Source organism: Corella eumyota, chromosome 4, assembly GCF_963082875.1.
Source record: "Corella eumyota chromosome 4, kaCorEumy4.1, whole genome shotgun sequence".
Taxonomy (NCBI): Eukaryota; Metazoa; Chordata; class Ascidiacea; order Phlebobranchia; family Corellidae; genus Corella; species Corella eumyota.
Genome location: NC_137493.1, coordinates 4,656,403 through 4,681,730, shown reverse-complemented (window position 1 = coordinate 4,681,730; position 25,328 = coordinate 4,656,403). Strand labels below are relative to the sequence as shown.

The window sequence follows — 25,328 nt, the reverse complement described above, 5'->3', positions numbered from 1 at the left end:
ATGTAGGAAGGTCGAATGTGCGACTTAAACATAGAGTAACATCAGTTACTCTGACCCAGTCTCGAGTTGCCTGTAGCAGTTTGGAATATTATATAGATTATAATTGCCAGGTAATTATACTGCTGATTAAGTGCTGGCTCAGCAGGAGTCATACCGTTTATAGCGCCTTACTCAAGGGCGCTACAGCATGAGATCAGTGGGGATTGAACGCACGACCTCATGTGTGGTGTAGCAAGTGTTCTTACCACTACACCACGCTGCCGGTTAATTTATATCCATCAAAATAAATTAATAATAAGTTACCTGATTTAATTCCAAAAATTCATGATTACAAGATGTCTTACAAGAGCAGCTTCTAATTAAAATTAAATAAAGTTTTTTTGAATAAGAATTAAATCTTCAAAACAATTCATAATGTTTACAACTTAACAACCAACGCGTGCTTTTACAACGCGCTTTATTATGCAACAACTGGGACCTTGTGTTAAAGGAATTTTTTGGAAAAGGCACTTCTCAGAAAAGCGCATCAATTATGACGTAACACTTTCAACGCGCCAGGTTTAATGGAAAATTTCAAGTTTCTATTGCTTTGTAACAGGTGTTCAAGTTTTAATAATTAAATCTTTTTTACAGAAAAAAATATTTAACACGAAAAACAGACAAATTAATGAAAACTAAAACTGAAATATGGTAACAGACATTTAACTCGAAAAGCGTGTTGGGCCATCAGTGCGCTTCTTCCCGCTACGACACAACTGTGTTTAGCGGGCCGAATAAACTAGGCCGAAATAGCTATAGGCCCTAATAAAAAACGTAAACAACGCTATCAAACAAAGTTAATTATTAGATTTAAAAATACGGTAAAGTATGAGCAAGTTGGATGTTTTACTTTTTGCCTAGCAATATACTTTATTTTTAAGGCAGTTAGTTGGCTATACTTTAACGATGGTCCGAAGTGTCTGTTTGCTAATTAGTCGATGGTCCGAAGTGTCTGTTTGCTAATTAGTCGATGGTCCGAAGTGTCTGTTTGCTAATTAAATAGATTTGTTTTAAAAAGCTTAGCTGAATTTTTTAATTTTAATAAATTTTTTTTACAGGCAAGTTTTAAAAGCAGCCTTAAATAATTAAAAATAAATTTACTAGTTAACGTAATATAGAAAAATGACACCTTCTTAAATAAACAGATAAATGAGAAGCTTTACTGCTTTACGATCAGATGATGTCTTATTGGAATTTTAAAAGAAAATCAAAACTTTAAGCGATCATGTTTCCATGGATATTTGTTTTACTTATATTTGGATATTATCAGCAAGCTTTTTCTCAATCTTGTTCCCATGGTAGATTATTAATTCAGAATGCGACACATGGAACAATTTCAGATGGAAAACATAATTATCAATCGAATCAAAGGTATATTCCAAAAATTTTAAAGCATGTGCTTTTGGCAATGTTTCAAAAAAATTTTGACTCTTAAACATTCGTTTGTTTAAAGACCTTAAAACTAAATTTTATTTGTCATTCGTTAGTGAGTCAATAACTACATCGGCAGTGTGGTGTAGTGGTAGGAACCGGCAACGTGGTGTGGTGGCAAGAACTCTTGTTACACCACCATGAGATTGTGGGTTCAATCTCCATTGCTCTCATGCTGTAGTGCCCTTGAGTAAAGCACCATGAATTGTATAAACTTTTGCTGATTCAGTACCTAATCAGCAGCATAAATATTGGGCAATTATAATCTGTAATATCCCAAACTGCTAAAAGCAACTTGAGAATGGGTCGGAGTAACTAATGTTACTCTATGTACAGGTCGTGCATTCTGCCGTTTTCTGACTATATATATCAAAAACCGTCTGCAAGTACCTTAATAGGCAATATCATCAGCTTTTTAGTTTAAAAAAATGGTAAAGGCAACTTAAGTCTGGGCCAGAAATTTAAGGGATATATTCCTATAATTGAGTTTATAAGTCAGTCTTTTCGCATCTTAACCTAAGTTTGATATAAATATACTGTAATACTAAAATGATATAATTAAAAAATTTATCTGTGACTTTATAGGTGCGAATGGTTGATTGTCAGCCCAGAACCTCAAACTCTTCCTGTTATAATGCTACAGTTTACAACCAAAGAGACAGAGTGTATTTTTGATAATGTTGTTGTGAATGATGGGAATTCAACTAAGGATAAAGTTCTTGCTGTTTTAAGTGGAGATTATTCAACAACGAAATCTCACCGCTTGTTTGCGTATTCTGGGTCAATGCTTATATCTTTGTATAGGTAATTTAAAAATAAATGTGAAGACGAAGTATTTTTAAAGTAAACACTATGTAATAAATTTTAAAAAAGTGTTTTGTTATAAAAGATAGATGTTTAAATTATCAAAACAAATTTGAACATAAGATTGTGGGTTCGATCTCCACTGCTCTCATGCTGTAATGCCAATGAGTGAGGCGTTATAAACAATATGAACTTCTGCTGAGCCAAACCTTAATCAGCAGCTTAAAATTATTGGCCAATTCTATTCTATTATATCCCAAACTGCCAAAGGCAACTTAAGGTCATGAAATTGACCTTTCCACATTGAGGATAAATATATATATAAAAAAAGCTATGGTCTATTAAGTATAGCCTATAAATGTTTTGGATTTGCATATTTTAAGTGTTTAAGCAACAGTTTTTAATCATTCCTTTGTTTAATTAGCGATAGTAATTATGAAAAAAGAGGATTTGAAGCAACATTTCAAATAACAAGTTGTCCTAATAATTGTAGCGGCTCCAGTAATGGTCGATGTATTTACAACAGGTTTGGTCTTACTTGTAAAATTTTTTGTGTTTACGAAATTTCGCGAAATCACTACAATAAACTAATCTTACATGTAAAATATAAGTTTTATTATGACAACAGTACACCTACGTAAAATATATTTTTTAAATTATTTTTATTTTTTTTTAAGATGTGAATGTTTGGGTTCTTGGACTGGAGAAGACTGTAGTGTTCGTTCTTGTGATAACAACTTCTCTAACAATTGCAATAATGGTTTATGCAATAAACATAGGTAACATGGTTTATCAAATAAATTTTTCATAAATAAATATACAATTTTTTTATGACAGTTAAAAAATTAGACTACACTGTAAATTATATAATAAATATAGATTTAATAAGTAAGAGTTTAAGGCAAAATTCTGATACCTAATCTTTTGTGTATACTCTAACAGAAATCGATGTATGTGCAATAGCAATTATATAGGCAAGAGCTGCCAAACATCTGTTACTAATCAAGAATATGCCAACAGTTGGACATTTATTGTCAACGACACGAATTATCGAACATTAACTGCACTATCAGGCCATTCTGCAGTATATTTAAACTCCAATTTATGGATTTTTGGTGGTTATGATCTTAACCAGTTGTACAACTCATTGTTAAAGTATGATTTTAGGGAAAATGTTTGGAATACAGTTTATGATTTAACTGGAAATACTCCCAGTCCTAGAATGCAACACACGGTAAGAAAATTGGACAGCTTCATTTTTTTGCATAAATGTAAGATTTTTTTATAAAAGGTTTCGGTAAAATTTGCGAAATTATTGTGTCTTTACAAAACTAAAACTAGGTTAATTTTTTTTTTCAAACATTATATATATATAATTTTATTCAAATTCTGAACTATTTTTTTACTCAACAGATGAATCACCTTTATCATAATAATAAAGATTACTTCCTCATACTTGGTGGCAATCTGGGCAATTCGACTTTTAGTAATGAACTATGGCTTTATAATGTTTTCAATAATTCTTGGACGCAGCAACCAAATGCTTTTAAACCGGTGACTCAACATGCATCTGCTATTGTTGGTATGAATGGTGACCAATTTTTGTATGTTTTTGGGGGAAGAATTTCAAGCGAAAATGGATTTTTCTTTTCGTCGGAAATGAGTCGTTTTAGTTGGAACAAAAAGAAGTGGGAGCTTGTAACTCCAGATCCCGCTGGAGTAAGTGCCTCCGCTGTAAAACTAGCAGGCCACAGCATGGTGTATGACAGATTTTCCAACAATTTAGTTATTTTTAGTGGATTTACTATTCCAGACACAGACGCGTTACGATCAAATAAAATAATCCTGTATAACGTCGAACTCAACCACTGGCAGGAATTAAATCTCCTAAAACCACCAAACCCTATGGCTTTTCACACAGCCAATATAATTGGCGACTATATGGTCATTTACGGGGGCAATATTCACATTCACAATGAGTTAGAGGCGTGCTATAGTAACAAGTTGCATTTATATCATTTGCGGTGCCATTCCTGGACACAGGTCGATTTACCTTCTGACAGTCCTGGCGGACGCTTCGGACATGTTTCTGCCACAGTCGGACAAAACTCTATTATAATTCACGGCGGCTTCGACGGAAAAGTACTGTCAGACGTCTGGTCATATAAAGTGCCAGAATATGCCATGAAGAACTTAACAAACTTGTGCACAATTTACACAGAAATAAATTTTTGTTTACTTGATCAAAGATGTGTGTGGTGTGATGTTGCATGTATGCCCGCTGATAAGTGCGAAAAGAAAACCCTTACAACTATCCAAAAACCAACTTGTAAGGGTCTTTGTGGGACTATAAAATCATGTGTGTCTTGTGCAAGCTTTAGCACGTAAGAAAATTAACGAAATTTTTTTCCTAATTTTTAAATTTTTTTTTCATTTATTGAATTAAAAAATTTATTTTATTTACCTATTCAATGTTTAAATAGTTAAATATCTTGTTTAATTTTTTTTTATTTTTAGTTACACTTACAATACAACCATAGGAGAATGGACGAAGGAAAAATGTGGTTGGTGTGTTCAAGATAGTAAATGTTATTCAGTTACCAATATACCTACATCAAGTAAGAAGCCTGCAATCCTTTTTTATTCAATTTTTAGTACAAACAACATATTTTTTGTATTTTTTTATTAACAATTTTTTAAATTCAAATAAAAATAAGTTTTGGTAAAAATTTAATTTTAACATTTTTTTACTTTAAAAATTAATTTTTTTAAGGTCTGTGTGATCGGGGATATCCTCCTAGTGGGACAGCATGGTGGGGTAAAGATAAAGGTACTGTGGTCACTCAGGTGGAGGGATGTGTAACGGATAACTTGCCCCCAGGATTAGTTGCAGCACAATACCACAACGACCCGTTATTCACTTCGCCCGACAAGGTACAAGATTTTTGTCAAAAAAATTAAAAATATTTTAGAAAAAATTCTTAAAAAAATTTAGAGAAAATAATTAACTATTTGTTAAAGTTCTGTGTCAATGAATATTTACTCCTTTTATCATTTTTATGTATACACTGTTTGTTTTAAAGTATATATACATTTTAAATGATTAATGCTACATTTGTTTCAGATTTACTTTTTAAAGAAGTTTTTGCTGCAAGATATAGATGTAGCATCTGGTTTATTTGTTGTTCAAGTTAAGGGTTTTCTTTACACAACATCTTATATTGACTCTAACATCAGTTTAAGCACTTTGGAAGGTAAGTTGATAGTCAATGTTGTTAATTTTCCAATAGGTTTGGTCTGTTTTTCAATATTAAAATAGGCATAAAAAATATTTTGTGCTATTTTGGTTAAAAAAAATCGGTATCTGTCTATGCACATTTACTTTAACCCCTAATTTTTTGGCAAACTTAATAATTATTTTTTTTTATTTTGTGTGTTTTTTGGTAACTTTTGGCATTAAAAAAAAACAGGTTAAATATTTTTTTGCACTGATTTAAGTAAAACTATGTAAAAATAATAATTATCATTTTGATACTTTACTTTTAGGCACTTACAGTTTATTTTTATTGTAGGTGAAGGTAGAATAAGTTTAGATTATGAAAATGAAGATTCCCAACAAATAACAACAATTCAAGCTGATACATATCAAACTAACATAACTTTAATTAAATCACAAAAGTAAGAGTATTAAATAAAAAAAAAAGAGTATTAAATAAAAATATTGTTTAAAATAAGAAATAGATGCTTGGTGTACTGGGTAGAACACTTTGTTTTATAACATAATATCTTGGGTTTGATCCTAAATGATTTTTGCACTTGTGCGTTTGAGTAAAATACAAAAGTGGTATGGACTCCTGCCAAGCTAAGTTATTATCTGCAAACTATTTATCAAGCATACCTAAGCCACTGAGGGCATCTTAAGATTCAGGGTCCCGAATAATGTTTCATAGTTAGGTTATAAACTAACCTTATCATATTGTCAAGTTTTATCAAAAAAAATTGGTCAAAAAGTCTTATCAATTTAATTTTGCCATATTTTAGGTATTTAACTAGATTACCATATCTGTTGTACTTAAAACAGTATTTTTTTGAATTTTGTAGATATTTTTTCAATTTTACATTTACCCATACTGGAGACTCCTCTAACTACAACCCAGGAGGCTTTCTATTGCAATGGTGAGCACTTTTTAGTATTTTTAATATTCTTATGGCATGATTAATAAAATATAAATATAAAAGTGTGTTTTATGTTTAAAGTTAAATAAGTTTAAATAATTGTTTAAACCCTAAAAATAATTCAAACTTTTCTAAAATATTGCACACAACAAAATTAAAAAAATATTTTAAAGTTTTTTGAAAAGGATTATGAAATTGCAAATTTTATTTTTATTTATTTAATCTGTCATATTTTTAATTTGCAAAAATATTCCAGCATTTTTAAACTTTTTAAAAATTAACCCTAAATCTTCATGACCTCTTTATCTTTAACATTATTATTAACACTACATATGTTATAATCATTTTTTATTATGAAAATTTTAGGTATAAGAATACCAAGAATACAATAACTTCTGAGTTTTTGGAACCATTTCACTCTGAACCAAACCTATGTCAGAGTTATATTGATTGCATGAAGTGTCTGACAGATTTTTCTTGTGCTTGGTGCTCGGGTTTGAAGCAGTGTGAAAATAGGGCTGACATTTTGTCTGGGAAAATAAACTGTGGACCAAGTTCAAGTAATTAAAATAAATATGTTATTTGAGATTTATTTATCCTCATCTTGGGAAGGTTAACTTCATGACCTAAACATAGAGTAACATCAGTTACCCGACTCAGTTTCGAGTTGCCTTTGGCAGTTTTGAGATTTTATAAATTATAATTGTTTGACATTTAAGCTGCTGATTGAGTATTGGCTTAGCAGGAGCTCATGTTGATTAAAACGCATTGCTCAAGGGCACTACAGCATCTGAGCAGTGGGGATCAAACCGTGGACCTCATTCAGCGAAAACAAATTTTAAAATACTTTATACAACAAATCACTATTAACAATCATATAGCTCACATATATTTATTCCTAATTATTGAATAATTTTTTTTTATTGAAATAGGTCTGGAGTTTTTTGGTGTTGTGTTAGATCCTATCTCCTGCAGTAGTTGTTTGGATTTTGTAACATGTTCTTCATGTTTAAGTAATACTGGAGATTGTGTTTGGAATATTGATGGCCACTGTGTTAGAAACAAAAACAACAATAAATTTGGTAAGGTTTAAAAATTATTTAAATCTGGGTAAAAAAAAATTAAATTTACTCTTAAGGTTTACTTATTATTTTTTATTTACAAATTTTTTTAATCTAAAATTTGATTTTTTTATTATTTATAAAAATATTAAAAACTAAATTTAATTTTATTTTTAAGCTTCTTATTTAATTTCTGACATCTCATCATGCCCTGCTCCTTGCCACACCCTGACCTCGTGTGGTGAGTGTTTAAGTGGTCGAAATAAAACAGGGGTTGTGCGAGGTTCATGTTTGTGGTGTGCCACCACCGGAAGGTGCTATAGTGATGTCTATCATTTATCCTCAAATCCACCAGGAGGTGAATGTTTGTACTGGCTTGAGGATGTCAACCAGTGTAATGAGTAAGTTAAATTTATTTTTAAATCTAGACATAATGAAGCTTAGTCGACATATACACGATTATGTATCTCCCATTCATAGGTTTTTAAAATAAAAAAATGCCATTTTTTGTGCACCGGTAAATTATCACAGTCATTTATTGGTTGTGAGTTCTGCCCATTTTTAAAAAAACTTAAAATAAATCAGTAGGGTAAGTATACACAATTAACTATTATTTTTAATAAACTTTATTTTATTCACATTTTTGGGAATATAATGTTAATTAGGAATAAAATTGTCCATATACTTTAATTTGACCTAAAATAGTTTTCAGTTATACCACTATTTGAAAATGTTTTGGTGTATGTCTTTATATAAAAAAGAGGATTTTTAAACAGTTGAACTTAAAAACAAAGTATTTTAATTTTAATAAAAAATATATAACCCGTTTTATTTTATTTTTTTTACCAAATATATATATCTGATACTAATTTAATATTTGAACCTAGATGTTCACTGATAAAAAATTGCCGTGAATGTTTAAATTATTTTCACTGTGGTTGGGAAAGTTCAGATGAAGTTTTAGATGTAAGTAATTATTTCAATTTCTTGATCCTTCTTTTAGATTAAACTAACAATATAATTTTGTATAGTATTATAATAATAAGTAGCTTGAACTTAAAAAATTTTAGTTATTGAATGTGAATCATATTTTTTCAATAAACAATCTGTTTTTTGTTCTTTTCATTTTCATATAAATAATACACAATGGACAATATATGCTCAATTTTTATGCACTTAAAATTAAAAAAACTAAAATTAATGATTGTGGTACACCATTAAAGATGAGTAATTTTAAAGCAATAACGTTTTGCGCAACTAGTATTATTAATTAATACAAACCTATACACATTTTAATTCTTCTTTGTGTATTTACAACTAGGGTACATGTACTAATGGAGATTTCGGGGGGCCATATAACAAATCAATTTTAAACAATCAATGGTTCTATCTAACTTGTCCTGCTGTTAATGAATGTGTTAAAGGTAAGATGTTAAGCATAGCAATTATATAGTGTCAAAATTTAATGTGTTTTTTTGTTGGTTAACAATTATACCCAATGTGTTATATTTTTGTAATATGGTTTGATTGATTTAAAATTTAGTTATAAACTAATTATCTGTAACCATTAGTTAGTCAATACTTGCTATCATTATTTAAATGCTAACAGCTTTAAGGTAACTTAAAAGATTAAAAATTAAGAAGCTTAAACAACTAAACAAATTATTTTATATACTTTTATATAAAATATACTTTTATATAAAATAATACATAGTACATAGTAAGCAAACCGATAAATTTTAAACTATATTGTTATGTAGAATGGCCAGTTGGTAATGTTCTTCATAATTGTGATAAAAATGCATCTTGTATTGACTTGGAACCCAGTTATACTTGCAATTGTAATCCTGGATTTTTTGGTGACGGATTCGTTTGTAATCAAACTTGTCTTAAAAGTTGTGGCAATGGAAAATGCAGGTAAAATGATGGATTTGGCTCATTTTTCTTTGGTTACAAGTGTAATATGTTAAAATTAATGGTTGTATTAATGGTTGTAATGGTTGTACCGAAAATTATTACAAAAATGCTTAAATTTTTTTTTATTTTATAAAAATTATTAAGGGTAGGTACTTTTTATTGGTTTGTTTTTTTTAAAGTGTTTACTATTATTTTATCAAAGTTTTAAGTTTTTATATTCGATTTTTTTGGCTTAAAGTATTTACCCAATTTAAAATATTTGTTTGTGTTAAAGTGGTTACCCTGATTATAATTGTATTTGTGATCTTGGTTGGACCTCAAATGAAGAGAATAAAGAAGATTGTGGTGTGGATTGTCTTTGTAACTTTCACAGTACCTGTAATACTGGAGTAGGTAAGTAACAACTCATTTTTTTAAAGTTTTTTTTAATGGTTTGAAATTTATATATAAATATAAATTTTTTTTTAATGTGAAGTAGTTAATCGGGGTAATATTTTTGGCAGATCAGTTTTTTTTAAATTTGGTTCTATTTCTAAACTATTTTTTAAAGATAACAAAACAACTTAATTTATTTTTGGGTATTTTAAGTTAAAATTTTGCAGATCAGTTTTTGAAAATTGATTTTAATATCTAAACATACTTTTTTAATTATATTAATTTTATCCCATTTACAATAATTCTAAGCCTATTTTAGCTCTTTAAAAGTTATTTTCTATTAATTCACCATAATTTTTTATTTATTTTTTTAAACAGGAATTTGTGACAAATGTTATCACAACACGACTGGTGACCACTGTGACACGTGCCAACCTGGTTTTTATGGCACAGCTGATGTGTCACAACTCGGTTGCCAACCTTGTCAGTGCCACGGTCACGGAGATATGACTCATGGCACATGCCACGAAGCCACTGGTGATTGTTTGTGTTTGAACAACACTGAGGGTCGCAATTGCGAGAAATGTAATGAAGGTTACTATGGTAACCCAAGGTAAATTTACAACCCTAATAAAAATGAAATTTTAAACCCATTTTTAATGCATCTCAGTGGATGACATATATACATGTATATTAGGGATGGGCTGAAATCCAAATTACTCGGATTCGACGAGCCCGAGTATTTTGTCGCGATACTCGGCCGAGTCCGAGTACTCGGTTATGACGTCATTTAAACGTATATAACTGTTCACGAGAATCTTTCCCGCATAATTTTAAAACTGCAAAATTTGCCAAAAAACACGTATTTATGGATTATAAAGTGTTTAACGTTGGCAAAACTACTTACCGCTGATAGCAATATCATTTTAAGTCTAAACGAAAATGTAAAAGTCTCAAATTTATTATGCGTAAAATTTAGTAAAAAAAGTGTAGTAAAAAGTGTATTAGTTGCGCAATTGTTGCTTAAATAACGTGATATAATTGAGAGTAGATTATAAATTATTAGAAAAAAGCAAACCTCTTGTTTTTTTATGTTTAGTAAATCGTATACGATCTTAAATGACAAATTATTACTCGGCGTCCGAGTACTAAAAAATGCTCGATGAGCACGAGTATTAAAATATGCTTAATACTCGGGCCGAGTACTCGAACTCGGATTCGATTGGCCCATCCCTAATGTATATGTATGTTCAATTTATAGGCCTTCGAAATAAAATATGCTATTTAGAGTGTAAGGGTAAACTATTGCAGGCAATTATTATTGGCGACCATATTGCAAAGATTTGTATATATCTTTATCCTCGATGTGGGAAGGTCAAATGCTCAAAATGCAGTTTGTAGGGCTTGCAGTTTTCAAGTTTGTTTAATTTACAAAACTTCTAAAATAAATGTGATTACTTTTTATTTGTTTTTAGTTTTAGGACAGCGTTATATTTTTTTTCAAACTTATATTTTGTTTTGTAGAAATAATGGTGTCTGTTTTCATAACTGTAATGGTCGTAGTTTAATGATGTCATCGATGAATGGTGCTTTTGGTTTAAATAACACAGCAAAAAAATCTGGTGCTTATTGTGCATGGTTTATTAAAACACCAGAAGACCATCTGGCCATAAAAATAACCATTTTGTCTGATTTTTATGTCTCATGTTTGGTAAGTTTGGCAATTTTTTTTGTTTAATTTTTTAACTTAAAGTCCTATATTGGCGATATTATTTACTTAAAAATTGAAGTTGGTGTCACTGAACACAAAAATGGTTTTAACTTTAAATAATTTTACTCTCCTTTCAAGTTATACAACTTTAAAAAAAAATTAATTTAATTAAAAAAAAGAAAAAGTGAACTTTTGTTTGTGATGACGTAGAAAGTACTAGTTGTTTACATTCATTACGCTACTTAGTACTTTCTATGTCACACGAAAAAATTTGGTAACCTGGTTTTTGGTGTTCATATTTTCAATATTTAAAAAAAAATAAATTGTAAGTACCGCAGACATTTTTAGATGTTCTAAAGGCATTTTGTGATTTAGTGTCAACCATACTAACGTGCTATATACATCACTTAAAAAGTTTTAAAACTCTCTAATATAACATTTCAAAAATACAATTTTTTAAAATTTTATTTTGCAGGATAAGTTAAATATATATGATGGAATATATAGTCCTGATAATTCAACAACTTCTGAACTAATTGCTTCTCTATGTGGGGATACTTTAAACGAAGAAATTAATTTATTTGCATTCTCAGGTAAGCTATGTGATAACTAACTATCTTTTGCAATTTTTTTAAAGAATAATATTTAGGGTTTAATTAAGTGTAATACAAAAATATTTAAAGACAAAAAATTTAAATTTAAATTCTCAAAAAAATATCATTATTTTTAGTTTAAAATTCCCATGAAATGTTTTTTTTTAAATACTAACATAATTTTTTCTTAAAAAACTTTTTTTTTTAGGTTATATGACAGTAATGTATGAAAATGATTACAACAATATAGGTCACTTTAATACATTGTATGAGATATGTGATTGCAATATACCAGGTTGTTGTTATGAACAAATTTGTCCATTTAACTGTAGTGAACAAGGGGTTTGTGAAAAGGTAATGTAATAAATTTAAATTATAAATTAACTATAAGTTTAATGATTTATATTAAGAATGTATATATTTTATGTAGAATTAATATTTGAAAAGCACCTATTTTTTAAACTAAAAAAAAATTTAATTTAAAAATAAATAGTCGAGAAAAAAAAATCTCTTTTTTTGTATATTTCTTTATCCTTGATGTGGAAAGGTCGAATGCGCGACTTAAACATAAAATAAAATTAGTAACTTTGACCCAGTCTCGAGTTGCCTTTTAGCAGTTTTGCATATTATTGATTATAATTGCCCTGTAATTATGCTGCTGATTAAGTGCTGGCTCAGCAGGAGTTAATACCGTTTATAGCGCCTAACTCAAGGGCGCTACAGCATGAGAGCAGTGGGAATTGAAACCACGACCTCATGTGGTATAGCAAGTATTCTTACCACTACACTATGCTGGCGGTATTGATTATGTTAATTATGTAAGAAAATGATTTAATTATCGGAAAAATTAATTTTATATCATTCTTTAGGGAATATGTATATGTAACACCGGTTACATTGGTAAAGATTGTAGCATCTCAACGAACCACCTTAATATACCATATTTTTGGCAACCAGTAATTAACCATGGTAATTTACCATTACCAACATTTGGTCAATCCATGGTTTATAATGGTGATAAATTGTTGATTTTTGGTGGAATGGCTGTGGATGGTCTGACTAGTGAATTAAACAGGTATAATGGTGTTTTTATAACCAGATTAATGTTTTAATAATGGCTATATTAGTTTATTTGAAAATACCAACTCTTTTTGGTTGAATGTTTTTAAGTTATTTAATCTAAATTATTTTTTTTTTTATCAACATATATTTTTTTAAAATCCTTTTGTTTTTAGTTGCAACTTGATGAATCAAACGTGTTCGAAAATAAACTCAACATTGTCACCTAGTGGTCGCTATTTCCATGCCGCTGTATTTGAAAATAAAACAAATAAAATGTTTGTTTTCGGAGGAATTGCAAGTGATGGTTTAATATTAAATCAATTGTGGACATTTCATACAAATAAAGGTAAAAATATCTTTATGTTTTTTTGTATATTTATTTATTTGTGTTTTTTTACAAAAAAAATAAAATCAAATTTAAAAAAACCTCGATCCATAATTTATCACTTGTTTTTAAGTTGTAATGGAATTGGTAGTGTAATACTTAAACTGCATACTGATACATATATAATCTGTAGTGTGTGGAAAAAAAATACTCATATCATTAATTTATATTTAAACTTTGTTTAATCTTTGGTATTTTCACACAGGTTGGATTCTTCTACCTTACTCAACAAATATCCCAGGTTTAGCTGGCCACACGATGACGCTATTTAACCACTCAAATATTATAATTATTGGAGGACTCACAAGCCAATATAACATCAATTATAAGGTTTGCTCCTTTTTTTATTTTTATAAATAGCTGACTAAAAAAACATTTTTACTAAATGAAATTTTAATCATTTGCAGGTTTTTGATTATGACATCACAAATCAACAATGGAGTGAAATAGAGGTTAGTGGGTCAAGATTTAGGGGTGCCTTTGGACACACTTCTATTTATGACCCACTTACCCGCCTCATTTATGTTAACGGGGGGCAACAAGGTTCCCCCGACAGTGTGGTGGGTCAAATCGATGTCTATAACCCTCTCAAACAAAGATGGACCCAAATTAGGGAGCCGAAAGGGAAAGCCCCAACATTAAGATACTTCCACACAGCAGTTTTAAATGTTAAAGGTATATGCAACAATAAATTAGACAAAACAGAATTGTTTAAAGCATTTTTATAATTTAAAATTATAGTTTTGAATTTTGAAATTCAAAGTTGGATTTTAGGTTTAAAAACACGTTTGATTATTTATTTTTTAGACAACGTGAGAGGATTTATTATTTTTGGGGGAAGAACAGAAAAAAATAAGTTTACAAATGATTTGTATTTGTTTCGATTTGGTTGCAACATTTGGACTAATTTAAACCAAGATTTGTCACATTTAAAAGGTAATTTGTGATTATTATCAAATTTTAAATTAAATGGTACTTTTAATATTTATACATTTTTGTTTTATTTTATTATAATTTTCTATTTTTACTCTTAAATTAAAAATTTTAAATTTTACTATTTAATTTAAATAAAAAATAAAAACAATTTTTTTTGATGTTACCTAAATTTATTATCCTTTTTTCAAATTTATTCTATTTTTAATTTTTTTTTTGTTTAAATTATAGAAAAATTATATGCGCCAAACTTAGGTATAGGAGGATCCAGTGTTAATGTTGACAATATGTTATATGTGTATGGTGGTAGTTCCAATGGACTACTCAGCAACAAATTAAAGGTAAATTATCACACTTTGTTTTTTTAATGACAAAATTTGTAACAATTTATTTTAATAAAATGATTTTAAACTGTTGATTTATATTCAAAAAGGGTAATATAATCTTTATTACAATAATTTTCTTGGTTAATTTTTAAAAAAATATTACAGATAAATAAAAATTAAAAAAATTAAAAAATTTCAATTTAAAAATAAGTCCTAATAAGGTCTTATGTAAACAAAATAAACAGTTTAAAAAATATATCACAATAAATATTAATCCTGTATTTTATATTTCAAGGTCTTAAACTTGAATTCGATTTGCTTTACTACAAATAACAAACAAGAATGTAAAGATTTAAAGGCTGGTTGTATTATTTGTTCTTCATCTAATGCAGTAAGTTTATTATATACCAAAATTTTCATTAAAATATTGAGGCTAAAAACTTGATCTTTTACATGATTCATAATTAAATTTCACAATTTTAAGTTTTTTTACAGAAAGTTAAGTTCAGTTAGTATTAAACCCAGGTTTTTATAATTTATAGATCTATTATTTATTAGGTTTTAACTACTATGGTACACAAGTATCTTTGGTAGTTTATTTAAAGAAATTGTTTTAAATTCAAAAAAAAAACTATGACTTTGCACAAAATTTAGCATATTTAGTAATAAGGCAATGTTACCCAAACGTATATTTATATAAATATATAAGTTTTTGCTTTATAAGTTTACTTGAGAACATGTTTCAAAATCTTTTGTTTTCGTAAATACCTTCCTTATTGTCTACACGGTTAGGTAAATTTGATGGCCTACCTAAAAAAAGTGTATTTTTTTATTAAAAGAATATACAAATGCGGTATGTAACTTAAATATAGTATGTAACTTAACATAAGTAAACTATAAAGTACAATAGCTTTTTACATACGTGTGCTGGTTCTGGTTGTTATATTGTTCTGTACAGTATATCTGTAATATTGATAGAGATTTCCAACAATAGAAATAAATAGAAACAATCCAATAATTACGAAACCAATTATTAATGAATTGTTCTAAATATTAAGTTAAAAGGTCTTTTGATATATTAAAAGCAGATTTATTTACTATTTTTACCGATTATTTAGTATTAATATCAAAAAAATATTTAGAACAAAAATTATATTTCTGTTTTTGACCTTTTCTTGTTGTTGTTTAACTGTAGGTTTTTGTTGTTGTTGTTAAGTTTGTTGTTGTCAGGTTTTTTGGGGTAGACACTGTTGGTATTGGTTCTTTATCTGTTAGAGCACCTGCAGTTGTTTTTATAGTAGTAGTAGTTGCTGTTGTAGCTGAAGTAATTTGTTTAATATTTTAATTTTTTGTTTAAAAAAAAAAATTTATTTGAAAAAAAAATCATATTTTTTTGGCCACTAAATTTTTACTAAAGTTTTACTGCTAGCAAAATTAAAAAAGATACCTACTTGATATACTCCGTTGGCAAATAATCCCTTTTACAACTTCTCCTTCCCTTCTGTTAAAACAATCTACATCATTCCATTTTGAAGTCCAACTTTAAGGCTAACACAATTTTCATTTCCACCACCCCCATTATTAGGCTCATGAGCCCCATTATCTCTATCCCAGTTAGATTGGTTGCTTAACAAAGTTGTCCCATCTTCCCATTCAAACGAAGAATCTTTGTTAGCTGGGTTTGTTCTTGTTAGCCCAATCCAGAATTTGGAATAAGCATAACCTAAATCAAAAGACCGAATTAAAGAAAATTGTCTTTAGCTAGTTAAATTATAAATGCTTTACCTTCAATTGAATACATTGTTTGATTCAAAAAATGTTGAATTTCCGAAGTTTTAGGGGTTGCCAAAGTTGCATTTAATAATTCTGTGCATTCTGTTTTTGCAGCCTGAAAAGTGTAACTACTGTCGACATTAAAATAATATTCTACACCCTCATATGTATACCGCTGTTGCCCATTTAGTAAGTTAGTCCCTAAAAAAATTAATCCCAAAACTAACTTCTCCATTTTGCAATGTATTGCAAAAGCCTAATGTAACTAAATAAGATTTAATTTGTTCCAGCATTGGCTGTTAAATAGAGAAGATTTATTTTTTTATAATTGTATATTAGTTATTAAGTAAATAAGTGTCATGTTTTGTTTATGAGTATTTAGTGTTTTGATAATTGTTAAAAAAGAAATAGGGCGCTGCAGTTTTATTTTTTTAATAAGTAAAGGTATAAGATTTGTCTTTTTTTAATGTGTAATATCAATACCTTAAGTTTTTTATTGTTGTTTTAGCTCATGTTGTGCATTGTTATCTATAAGGTATTAAAATATATGTATAATTTAATTTATAAATGACATACTACTAAATACTATGAAAATATTCTTTATTTATATTTTCTTAAAATATATCATTTTTAATATTTTTGGTTTTTTTTTTCAAGGATCTCGATAAAGAAGAAGTTTTGTGCCTTCCTAGCAAGGAAAACTTTTTAAACGATTCTTTAATTTGTGATATTAAACTAAACAATCCAAACCAGAAAACTGAATTAACAGACCCGTGTTTAGCTGATCAGAATATTTCTTGTGATAAATTTAAGTAAGAGTTTTGTAAAATTAAGAAATTTTTTTAAAGTTTTTAAACATTTTTAAATTTTTGGATTTAAAAAAAAATTTTTTTTAAGAAATTGTTTATCTTGTGTTGCGTACACACCACCTTACCAAGATGATTATTGTAAATGGTGTTCATTTGGTTTAAATGCTGCTGATGGTGGTTGTTTTCCAGTTAACCATATCTGTAACCAATCTAATGCTGTGCAATCTGAATTAGGTATAAAATTTTTAAGTTTTTGTACAAAATTAATAATAATGTTGCAACGTTTCACAGTTATTTAAATTTTTTATTAAACCAATATTTAAATGGGTATGTTAGTTAAGTAATTTAAGCAAAAATCGTTTTGAATTAAATAGATTTTGGCCAATCTAAATTTAAAATATTAAAATAGAGTTTGTTTAAATAGGTTGCGATGAATGTTGGTCATCAATTTGCGAAGAATGCCTGACCCAACCCAACTGCACATGGGCGCTTAACCCCTTGAGTAAAGAATGGGGGTGTGTGGTTAAAAAGTCCCTGTCACACCCTTTTAATCCGATTCCTATTTCAAATAAGGAGGTCAAGTGTCCAGCGAGATGTGACCTTCAAACAACCTGTTCCAGTTGTGTGGCATCTGATCTTTGCTTGTGGTCATCGACCTTTAACCTGTGTGTTGACCCCGTGGCCTCCGAGTTGTTTTGCTTAGGAGGAGCATGTAAAAAGAAGTGTGATAAATTTGAATGTGGTTCGACCAATTATTGTTTGGATTGTATTCAGAAGAGTGAATGTGGGTGGGGATTAGGGGGTGGAGTTGGTGGGGTTTGCATGAAAGGGGGATTTCAGGTGGGTTTACTTTAATTTTGTTAACGTTTTTGTTTGAATTTTTTTTTTTTTCGCTTCAAGATTTTGGTTTCTGTTTTTGGCTTTTGTTCAAAGTTTTTGAATTTTATTTTTTTTTTCATATTTTCATACCAATTTTATATATATTTTAAGGGGCCCTTGTCTGCGACTCATGTCACACAAAAAATGTCGTGGCACTATGTGTCATGCCCACTCGAGAATGAGTGTGAAACAGGTCATCACACTTGTGTCACAACCCCTCCTCACTTCGAGTTGTGTTCGGATAAAGATGTGGGTTTTGACTGCAATTGTCAAAAAGGATACAAACGAAAATATGAGTTTGGATTTTGTGAACCTTTCTGTAACCCAGGTAATAGTTTAGTCTTTTCGGAATATTTTTTTTACTTTAATTTGAACTTCAAATAATTAAAAAAATTTATAAGACTTTAACATTGAATTTTTGAGTCAGGCTATCATATTTGTCAAGTATAATTTTTTTAATTTTTTTTTTTAATTTTATGTAAACTGTATTCTTGCAATATACTGTGTATGTCTTTGTTATAATATATACCAGTCAATAGCTCCCCTTGTGGTTGGGTTTTAATTGCTGTACTATGATAACAACTAATGTATACTCGCACAACACAAACGGCATTTTAAAAAAACATTTTTTTTTCAATCAAATTTTAAAAAATCAAGATAATAGGTATAAGTATTTACTAATACTTTGTTTAATTTAAAGGTTGTGTGAATGGTGAATGTATAGCACCAGATACTTGCAAGTGTAAGTTTGGATTTGTCGGTGAATATTGCCAACTTGTATGCCAGTGTAATGGGTTTAGCGCATGTACTCAGGACAATCTAAATAAGTAAGTATATATAAAAACGACTTATATTTTATTTTATTTTTTTGTTAATTAATTTTGTATAGTAAATTTTAATAATATTAATTAATGCAAAATAAATAAAATAAAAATGAATTCAATGAAGTTTATAATATTTATTATTTCTGTTTAATAAGTTTTTGTTTTAATTTTTTAGTTGCACTCTTTGTTTAAACAACACTAAAGGTTCAAGTTGTGAGTTTTGCAAAGTTGGTTTTGTTGGTGATCCAACTAAGCATGAAAGTTGTGTTCCCTGTGAGGTAGGTGGTTCAAATCCTGGTGAAGGCATTTTAAAAAAATTATTTCTTTTTAAACTATTTTTTACTACAATGTGTTTTAATCATAAAAAATATAGTTTTGTATACTTTACTTAAAAAATAAAATTTTTAAAATAAAATTTTTTTAAATTTTTTTTTGCTTAGACAATTTGCAATGGTCGCTCGCAAAAATGTGTGACCAGACAGCAAAATCAGGTTTCCCTTCTTAGCCCCCAACGCCCCTTTACAGGGTCATGCACAGCTGGGTCAGAGGTCAGTGGGCCCCAGAGCAGTAGTAATGTCTGTTGTGTGAATTGTACTGGCCACAGCCAAGGAAATTTATGCGAAGAATGTATAGATGGTTACTTTATGGTAAATATTGTTGTTTTAGTAAAAAAATTTTTGTTTTAAATTTAAATTAAATTTTTCTAAAAAAAAATAAATTATTTCTTTTATTTTTTAACGGAATCTTGATTTTAATTATTATTTTAAACTTTATTGTCATTTAGTTGAATGGTGTATGTCGTGAATGTGATTGCAACGGCCACGGCACATTATGCAACCGCGACAACGGTGCCATGTGTCACTGCAACAACCACACTGCCTCGTCCGCTGAGAGCAAGTGTCATAACTCACCGGCCTTGCTAGAATGTTGGAAAAAACAGTGCGATAAATGTGAAGACAATTATGCTGGTAACCCTGCAAAAGGAGGACAGTGTTATAAGGAGGTCAGATTTCCAAAAAAATTTAAAAATTATTTTTAAATATTTTCTTGGGTCAAAAACCTTATTTAAATAAAATATCAATACTCAACAAACATAGCAAACCTGTACTAAGTGTTCTTACCACAAACCCACCACCTTCTAAGTGTAGTGGTTTAAACACTAGGCTTTCACTTCAAAGGGTCTTTAGTTAAACTTTTACTGTTTTATGTCATAGCATTTTTGAGTAGCCCCTATAAATGGCACGAGCCCCTGTTGAGCCTAAACCAATTGGTGGGTTATTTAATTATGAAACTGTCCAACAACTTTTTTGGTTAAGCATAGAATTAGATTCTAAATTAAAATTTGTTCTTTAATTGAAATTTTAAAATCTTTTTTTTATTTAGATTGGAATGGGTGAGGAACTTTGTTTTGATTCCACTTCATGTGTGGCACCCGACAGACTTGGAATTCCCCCTTTAGAAGTAGGGCGCACAACCTTTTTTGCCCTTCACCCCCAATTCACGAATGTTGACATCCGGCTAATTGTGGATGTGACAGAAGGAGAGGTCGACGTGTTTTTATCGGATCTGGAAGACACTTTTACAATAAAGTAAGTACTTTTTCTTAGGAAGGTACTTTTTAAGGGTAAGTACTTTTTAAGGTAGACACTTTTAAGGTTTTTAAATGCTCAAAAAATCAAGTTTTTTAATTGTGGTAATTTTTATCACCAACTTGGACAATGTCAAATTGAATTTAAATTTTGATCTTCAGAGTTGACCCGGACACTGGTTTCCACTCGGTTGTCACAGCAACCTCGAACTTAACTTACCTCGAGGGCACGCTTAATGATGAACTGAGTTTAGCTCGTATTGTTTGGGCACAGACTCATAGAAAGGTGAGTCAATTTTTCATTTTAGCTTCTGTTTTTTTCCTTTTTTTTTAATATGCTTAAACAAGAAGCTTTACTTTAGGTTGCTATGATATTGAAAAAAATGTCAGTGTGGTGTAGTGGTAAGAACACTTCCTACACTACATGAGGACCTGTGTTGAATCCCCAGTAATTTCATGTTGTAGCGCCCTTGAGTAAGGCGCTATAAACGGTTTAAACTCTTGCTGAGTCAATACTTAATCAGAAGCATAACTATCGGGCAATTCTAATCCATAATATCCCAAACTGTCATAGGCAAATCGAGACTGGGTCAGAGTAACTGATGTTACTCTATGAGTCGGGCATTCGACCTTTCCACATCGAGAATAAAGATATAAACAAAAAAAAAAGAATTTAGTATGGAACTCTGGGCCTCAGTATATTTTAGAATCGGATAAAAACCTTCTAATTTTTCCAATTTTATCTAATTTTTAGTTACGAGAAGTTCAGGTCAGCGATTTCAACACTTACATTGAAATGAAACCAACAGAATCACTGCGTGCCATTGGCGTGCGTGACCGTTTAGTCGTGACCTGTCCACACGACGGTTACAACCTCGAGCAGGCTAAGTTTTACGTCATCTTGTTGGCTCACGAGCCTCCTCCAGTGGTGGATGCGGGACGTGAAAAACGTGCGCTTGGTGGCGCTCAAAACGCTCGCGGAAGATTGTTATTTCGCCAGGTAAATTTTTTTTTTTGTAATTTGTAATAAAATAAATTATAAATTGACTAAAAATAATAAAATTGTATTTTTTTTTATTTTAGGATCAAACGCAGATCGATCTCTTTGTTTTTTTCTCGGTATTTTTCTCTTGTTTTTTCCTATTTCTTTCTCTCTGTATATTGGTGTGGAAAATTAAACAAACGGTAGACACACAGCAAGCAAGGATAGCTCACCACATACAACTACAAAATATGGCTAGGTAATTAATTAAAATGCAAGCAAAACTAGAAAATGGGGTACTCTTACCCATTTTCTATCATCCTTTGTTTTTGTTCATTTATTTTCCCCGATGTGTGGAGGTTAACTTCACGACCTAAACATAGAGTAACATTAGTTACCCCAACCGAGTCTCGAGTTGCCTTTGCAGTTTGGAATATTATTAAATATTATTGCCCGATAATTAAATGTTGCTGATTAAGTGCTGGCTCGGCAGGATTTCTTATCGTTTATAGTGCCTTACTTAAGGGCGCTACAGCATAAGAGCAGTGGGAATCGAACCCAAGACCTTATGTAATAAATCCAAGTGTTTACTACCACTTCACCATCCTGTCGGTTAAATTTATAAATTTATAGAAATAAGAAGTTATTTTTTCGCCTTATTTAATATATATTTTTTAGTCGACCTTTTGCTTGTATCTGCGTGTATTTCGATCCTCCAAACCAACCTTCGAATAAAAATAATCGTAAAAAGATGCGGCAGAACAACAAAGGTGACTACATTGTGTCCAAGAACACTAAAGGCTACCACAAGGTGGCTACTGATGACGCGCAGTCGTCGATGCCCCTCGCTCGAAGGTAAGACTCCATTTAACAAAAACAACTAAAAACATTTACAATTTTAACATTTTTTTTCTTAATGACTAATGACTTAATGACTTAAAGTTTGGGGTTTAATCCCCACCGCTGGCAGGTGGTGGCGGTTCTAAGTAAGGTTATAGCAGAACTTTTACTATTTCGGGTCCAATCGTACAAAACAATTATTGTTTTAATAAACAGGGTTTTTCTAACTTCTGTCAAACCTTCGGCCAGCGAGGAGAGCGTTTCGCAAGACTACACCCCGTTTGTTACGTCATCGACGTTACGCGGAAGTAACGATGTCGTCACGAAGCCAGGAACTACGAAAGGAAATTATGCTACGCCAGAAGACGCCAGAAGGTAAGTTTTATACATCTCTAAGTGAAGGCCCTAACAAAGTAATTGTTTTTTTTCTGTTTTTTAAATAAATTCCTTAAAAAATTAAAACCTTCCGCTGTTTTGTAATGTATTCTTTCGTCGTTTCTTTATTTTAACTCTGACTTGTATTTAAATTACAAGATATTCTGGCAACCTTGAAGACAATTCTGATGACGTCACGAGCGACAAACAGCAGCGACCCTTGGTGGCGGAACACCGCATTCCTCTACTTAACGCAACCACTCAGTACGTAACCATAGTGCGTGATGACGTCACGGGTAAGAGTCGTTTGACGCCCGAATCCAACCAATCACAGGAGACCTCGTTCGTCCGGTCAAAATCGGGAAGTCCCCGATACGAGAAACGAGCGCGCAGAAAAATGCGTCGATGCCCGTTCAAATTCGGACCAATCACGTACGAGCCTCTATGTGACGTAGGCGCGGGGGTCGCGACTGTTGTTTTGGCGCTCCCTAGCGGAGACTCGCGTACTCCCACTAGCGTTTGTTTGGGTTCGACTTTGCTGAACTCGAAAACCCTGAATCTACCTCACCAAACCCTCGATCATAACTCGAGCAAGGTCAAATACAAAATCCCGTTTGCTAAGCGCTTTTAACGTCCATGACGTCAGCATTAATGACGTCATCCTGTTTTTTTTATCATATCTGGTGCTTCCATATTTTTATATCGTTTGGTAAGTGCAAATTTGTCGAGTGCTGAAAGTTTTTTCTAGTTTCTAGTTATATGACGTCACTATCATAGCGTAAATCCTACTGGCCATGACGTCACTATCATACCGTGTCTCCGTCTGAACTTATTGTTGTTACGTCACTATAAGTGACGTCACGCGGCTTGCAGTATTTTTGTAATTATTATTATTATGCTTTGCCTTCCATCATTGTGTCACGTTTTACCTATTTTCATTCGCAATTTTGTCACGTGACCTGTACGCGAACAAAAATCACGTGGTCTGACTTGATCGATATAACTTTACTACCTACATAATGTTGCCAACCATGAGTTTATATTCGTTTTCTATCTGTGATGAACGACTGCTATTTCTTTAAAGTGGTTTTGAATAAGGTCGCACTAAAGTACTTTAATTATGACGTCATTGCTTGTATTTTCTTGCCATGCTTTATCTTAACAGCTATAGAAAAACTTGTTAAAAATAGAGTACATTTTAAATAACGTTGGACTTGATAATATATAGATTAGAAGTTTTTATTTTTTTTTTACTTCTTTTAACAGGCTTAAACTGTATTTTTTTACTGAATTGAAATTATTTTTTTATAGAAATGTACTAATCGTTAATTTTTGAGTTTCACCATTTTGTTACTTTTTGTCTTCCTGTATTTTTGTTCTGGCAAAAAGACTTATTTAGTCGATTTTTATTTAAAAACTGCAGCATTTTATGGAAAATTAGTCTGTTGTTAAAACTTTAGATAGAAACTCCTGGTACAGTTTAAAATTTTAGTACGCAGGGGTCATCTCTAAATGTAAATAGTCATTTCTGCTTACATACCTTTAGAACAAGACCTTAAGATATTTGTACCAACAGATTTTTTAAATCTAAATTCTAGAATTTTTTGCTTTGCCATAAAGCCTTTGTGTGTAGAAGCATAGTCTAACAGAATTGAGGGTAAACGCTATGTTATTTTAGGGCAACTTTTGCCATGTTATTTTAGAGCAAACTTAGTTCAAAATAAGTAATACATTTTTTTTACTGTTTAAAAATTATTTTATTGACACACCAACAACATTGTTTTTTACTTAAATTTTATACACATTAATAAACAAGAAAAAATATATATTAGTGTGGTTATGGTTTAAACGCTACAAAGCAACACAGCATATTTTTAAAAAATAATCTTAAACAATATCATAAAAACTATTTTTTCTCAGCATTAAAACGGTATTTACAAAATAGCACCTGTTTAAAATAAGTTTTATTTTTAAATTTGTACAAAATTTATACTTGCTGCTTATTCTAAAAATTGTGCGATTAATTTTAAACTTTATCCTGCTGAAGATAGGATATTTGCAAGAACATAAGTTAACCGACATAACCAATATTATAAGACAAATAAGATAAAAATATTTTCAGATTACCAGCATTTTGAAGGGAACATTCTTTTTTTATAATCGACAAAGGAAAAGTTGATGGCAATCATTCCAAACACCTTGAAAACCAAAAATGGCCCGGACCAAAAAAAAAATCCAAGTTCACTGTGGAACCGTGCAAAAATAACCAGTCGAATAATGTCAAGTAGTTCGTAGGCAAGTGTGCTAAGACTGACGCGAATAATCATCTTTTTTACCGGGCCTTCAATTGCATCATCGATTCGGTTACACCCAAAAATTCGAAAAACTGGGTAGAGCATCAACAAAAGTATGCACACGCCAAATAACGCTGACAGTCCAGTCGTT

At 30.4% G+C, this 25,328-nt stretch overlaps 1 protein-coding gene across 1 annotated transcript; it reads left to right on the top strand.

Annotated features, from left to right (window-relative positions):
• Positions 1-1,106: 1,106 nt before the first annotated feature.
• On the top strand, positions 1,107-23,805 carry LOC145749963 (multiple epidermal growth factor-like domains protein 8). The gene is made up of 44 exons (XM_082565860.1): positions 1,107-1,410; positions 2,056-2,274; positions 2,699-2,800; positions 2,952-3,053; positions 3,217-3,508; positions 3,688-4,658; positions 4,792-4,892; positions 5,048-5,208; positions 5,399-5,528; positions 5,847-5,952; positions 6,376-6,450; positions 6,817-7,010; positions 7,383-7,532; positions 7,690-7,912; positions 8,399-8,477; positions 8,833-8,935; positions 9,272-9,428; positions 9,703-9,821; positions 10,182-10,416; positions 11,328-11,514; positions 11,990-12,107; positions 12,316-12,461; positions 12,977-13,182; positions 13,343-13,515; positions 13,760-13,884; positions 13,962-14,229; positions 14,362-14,490; positions 14,719-14,828; positions 15,109-15,204; positions 17,244-17,398; positions 17,484-17,629; positions 17,820-18,235; positions 18,386-18,602; positions 18,975-19,101; positions 19,274-19,376; positions 19,539-19,745; positions 19,883-20,101; positions 20,482-20,687; positions 20,849-20,972; positions 21,441-21,686; positions 21,770-21,927; positions 22,347-22,523; positions 22,725-22,883; positions 23,043-23,805. The coding sequence occupies exons 1-44, from the start codon at positions 1,265-1,267 to the stop codon at positions 23,512-23,514; spliced, it is 8,355 nt and encodes a 2,784-aa protein (XP_082421986.1). The 5' UTR covers positions 1,107-1,264; the 3' UTR covers positions 23,515-23,805.
• The last annotated feature ends 1,523 nt before the right edge of the window (positions 23,806-25,328 follow it).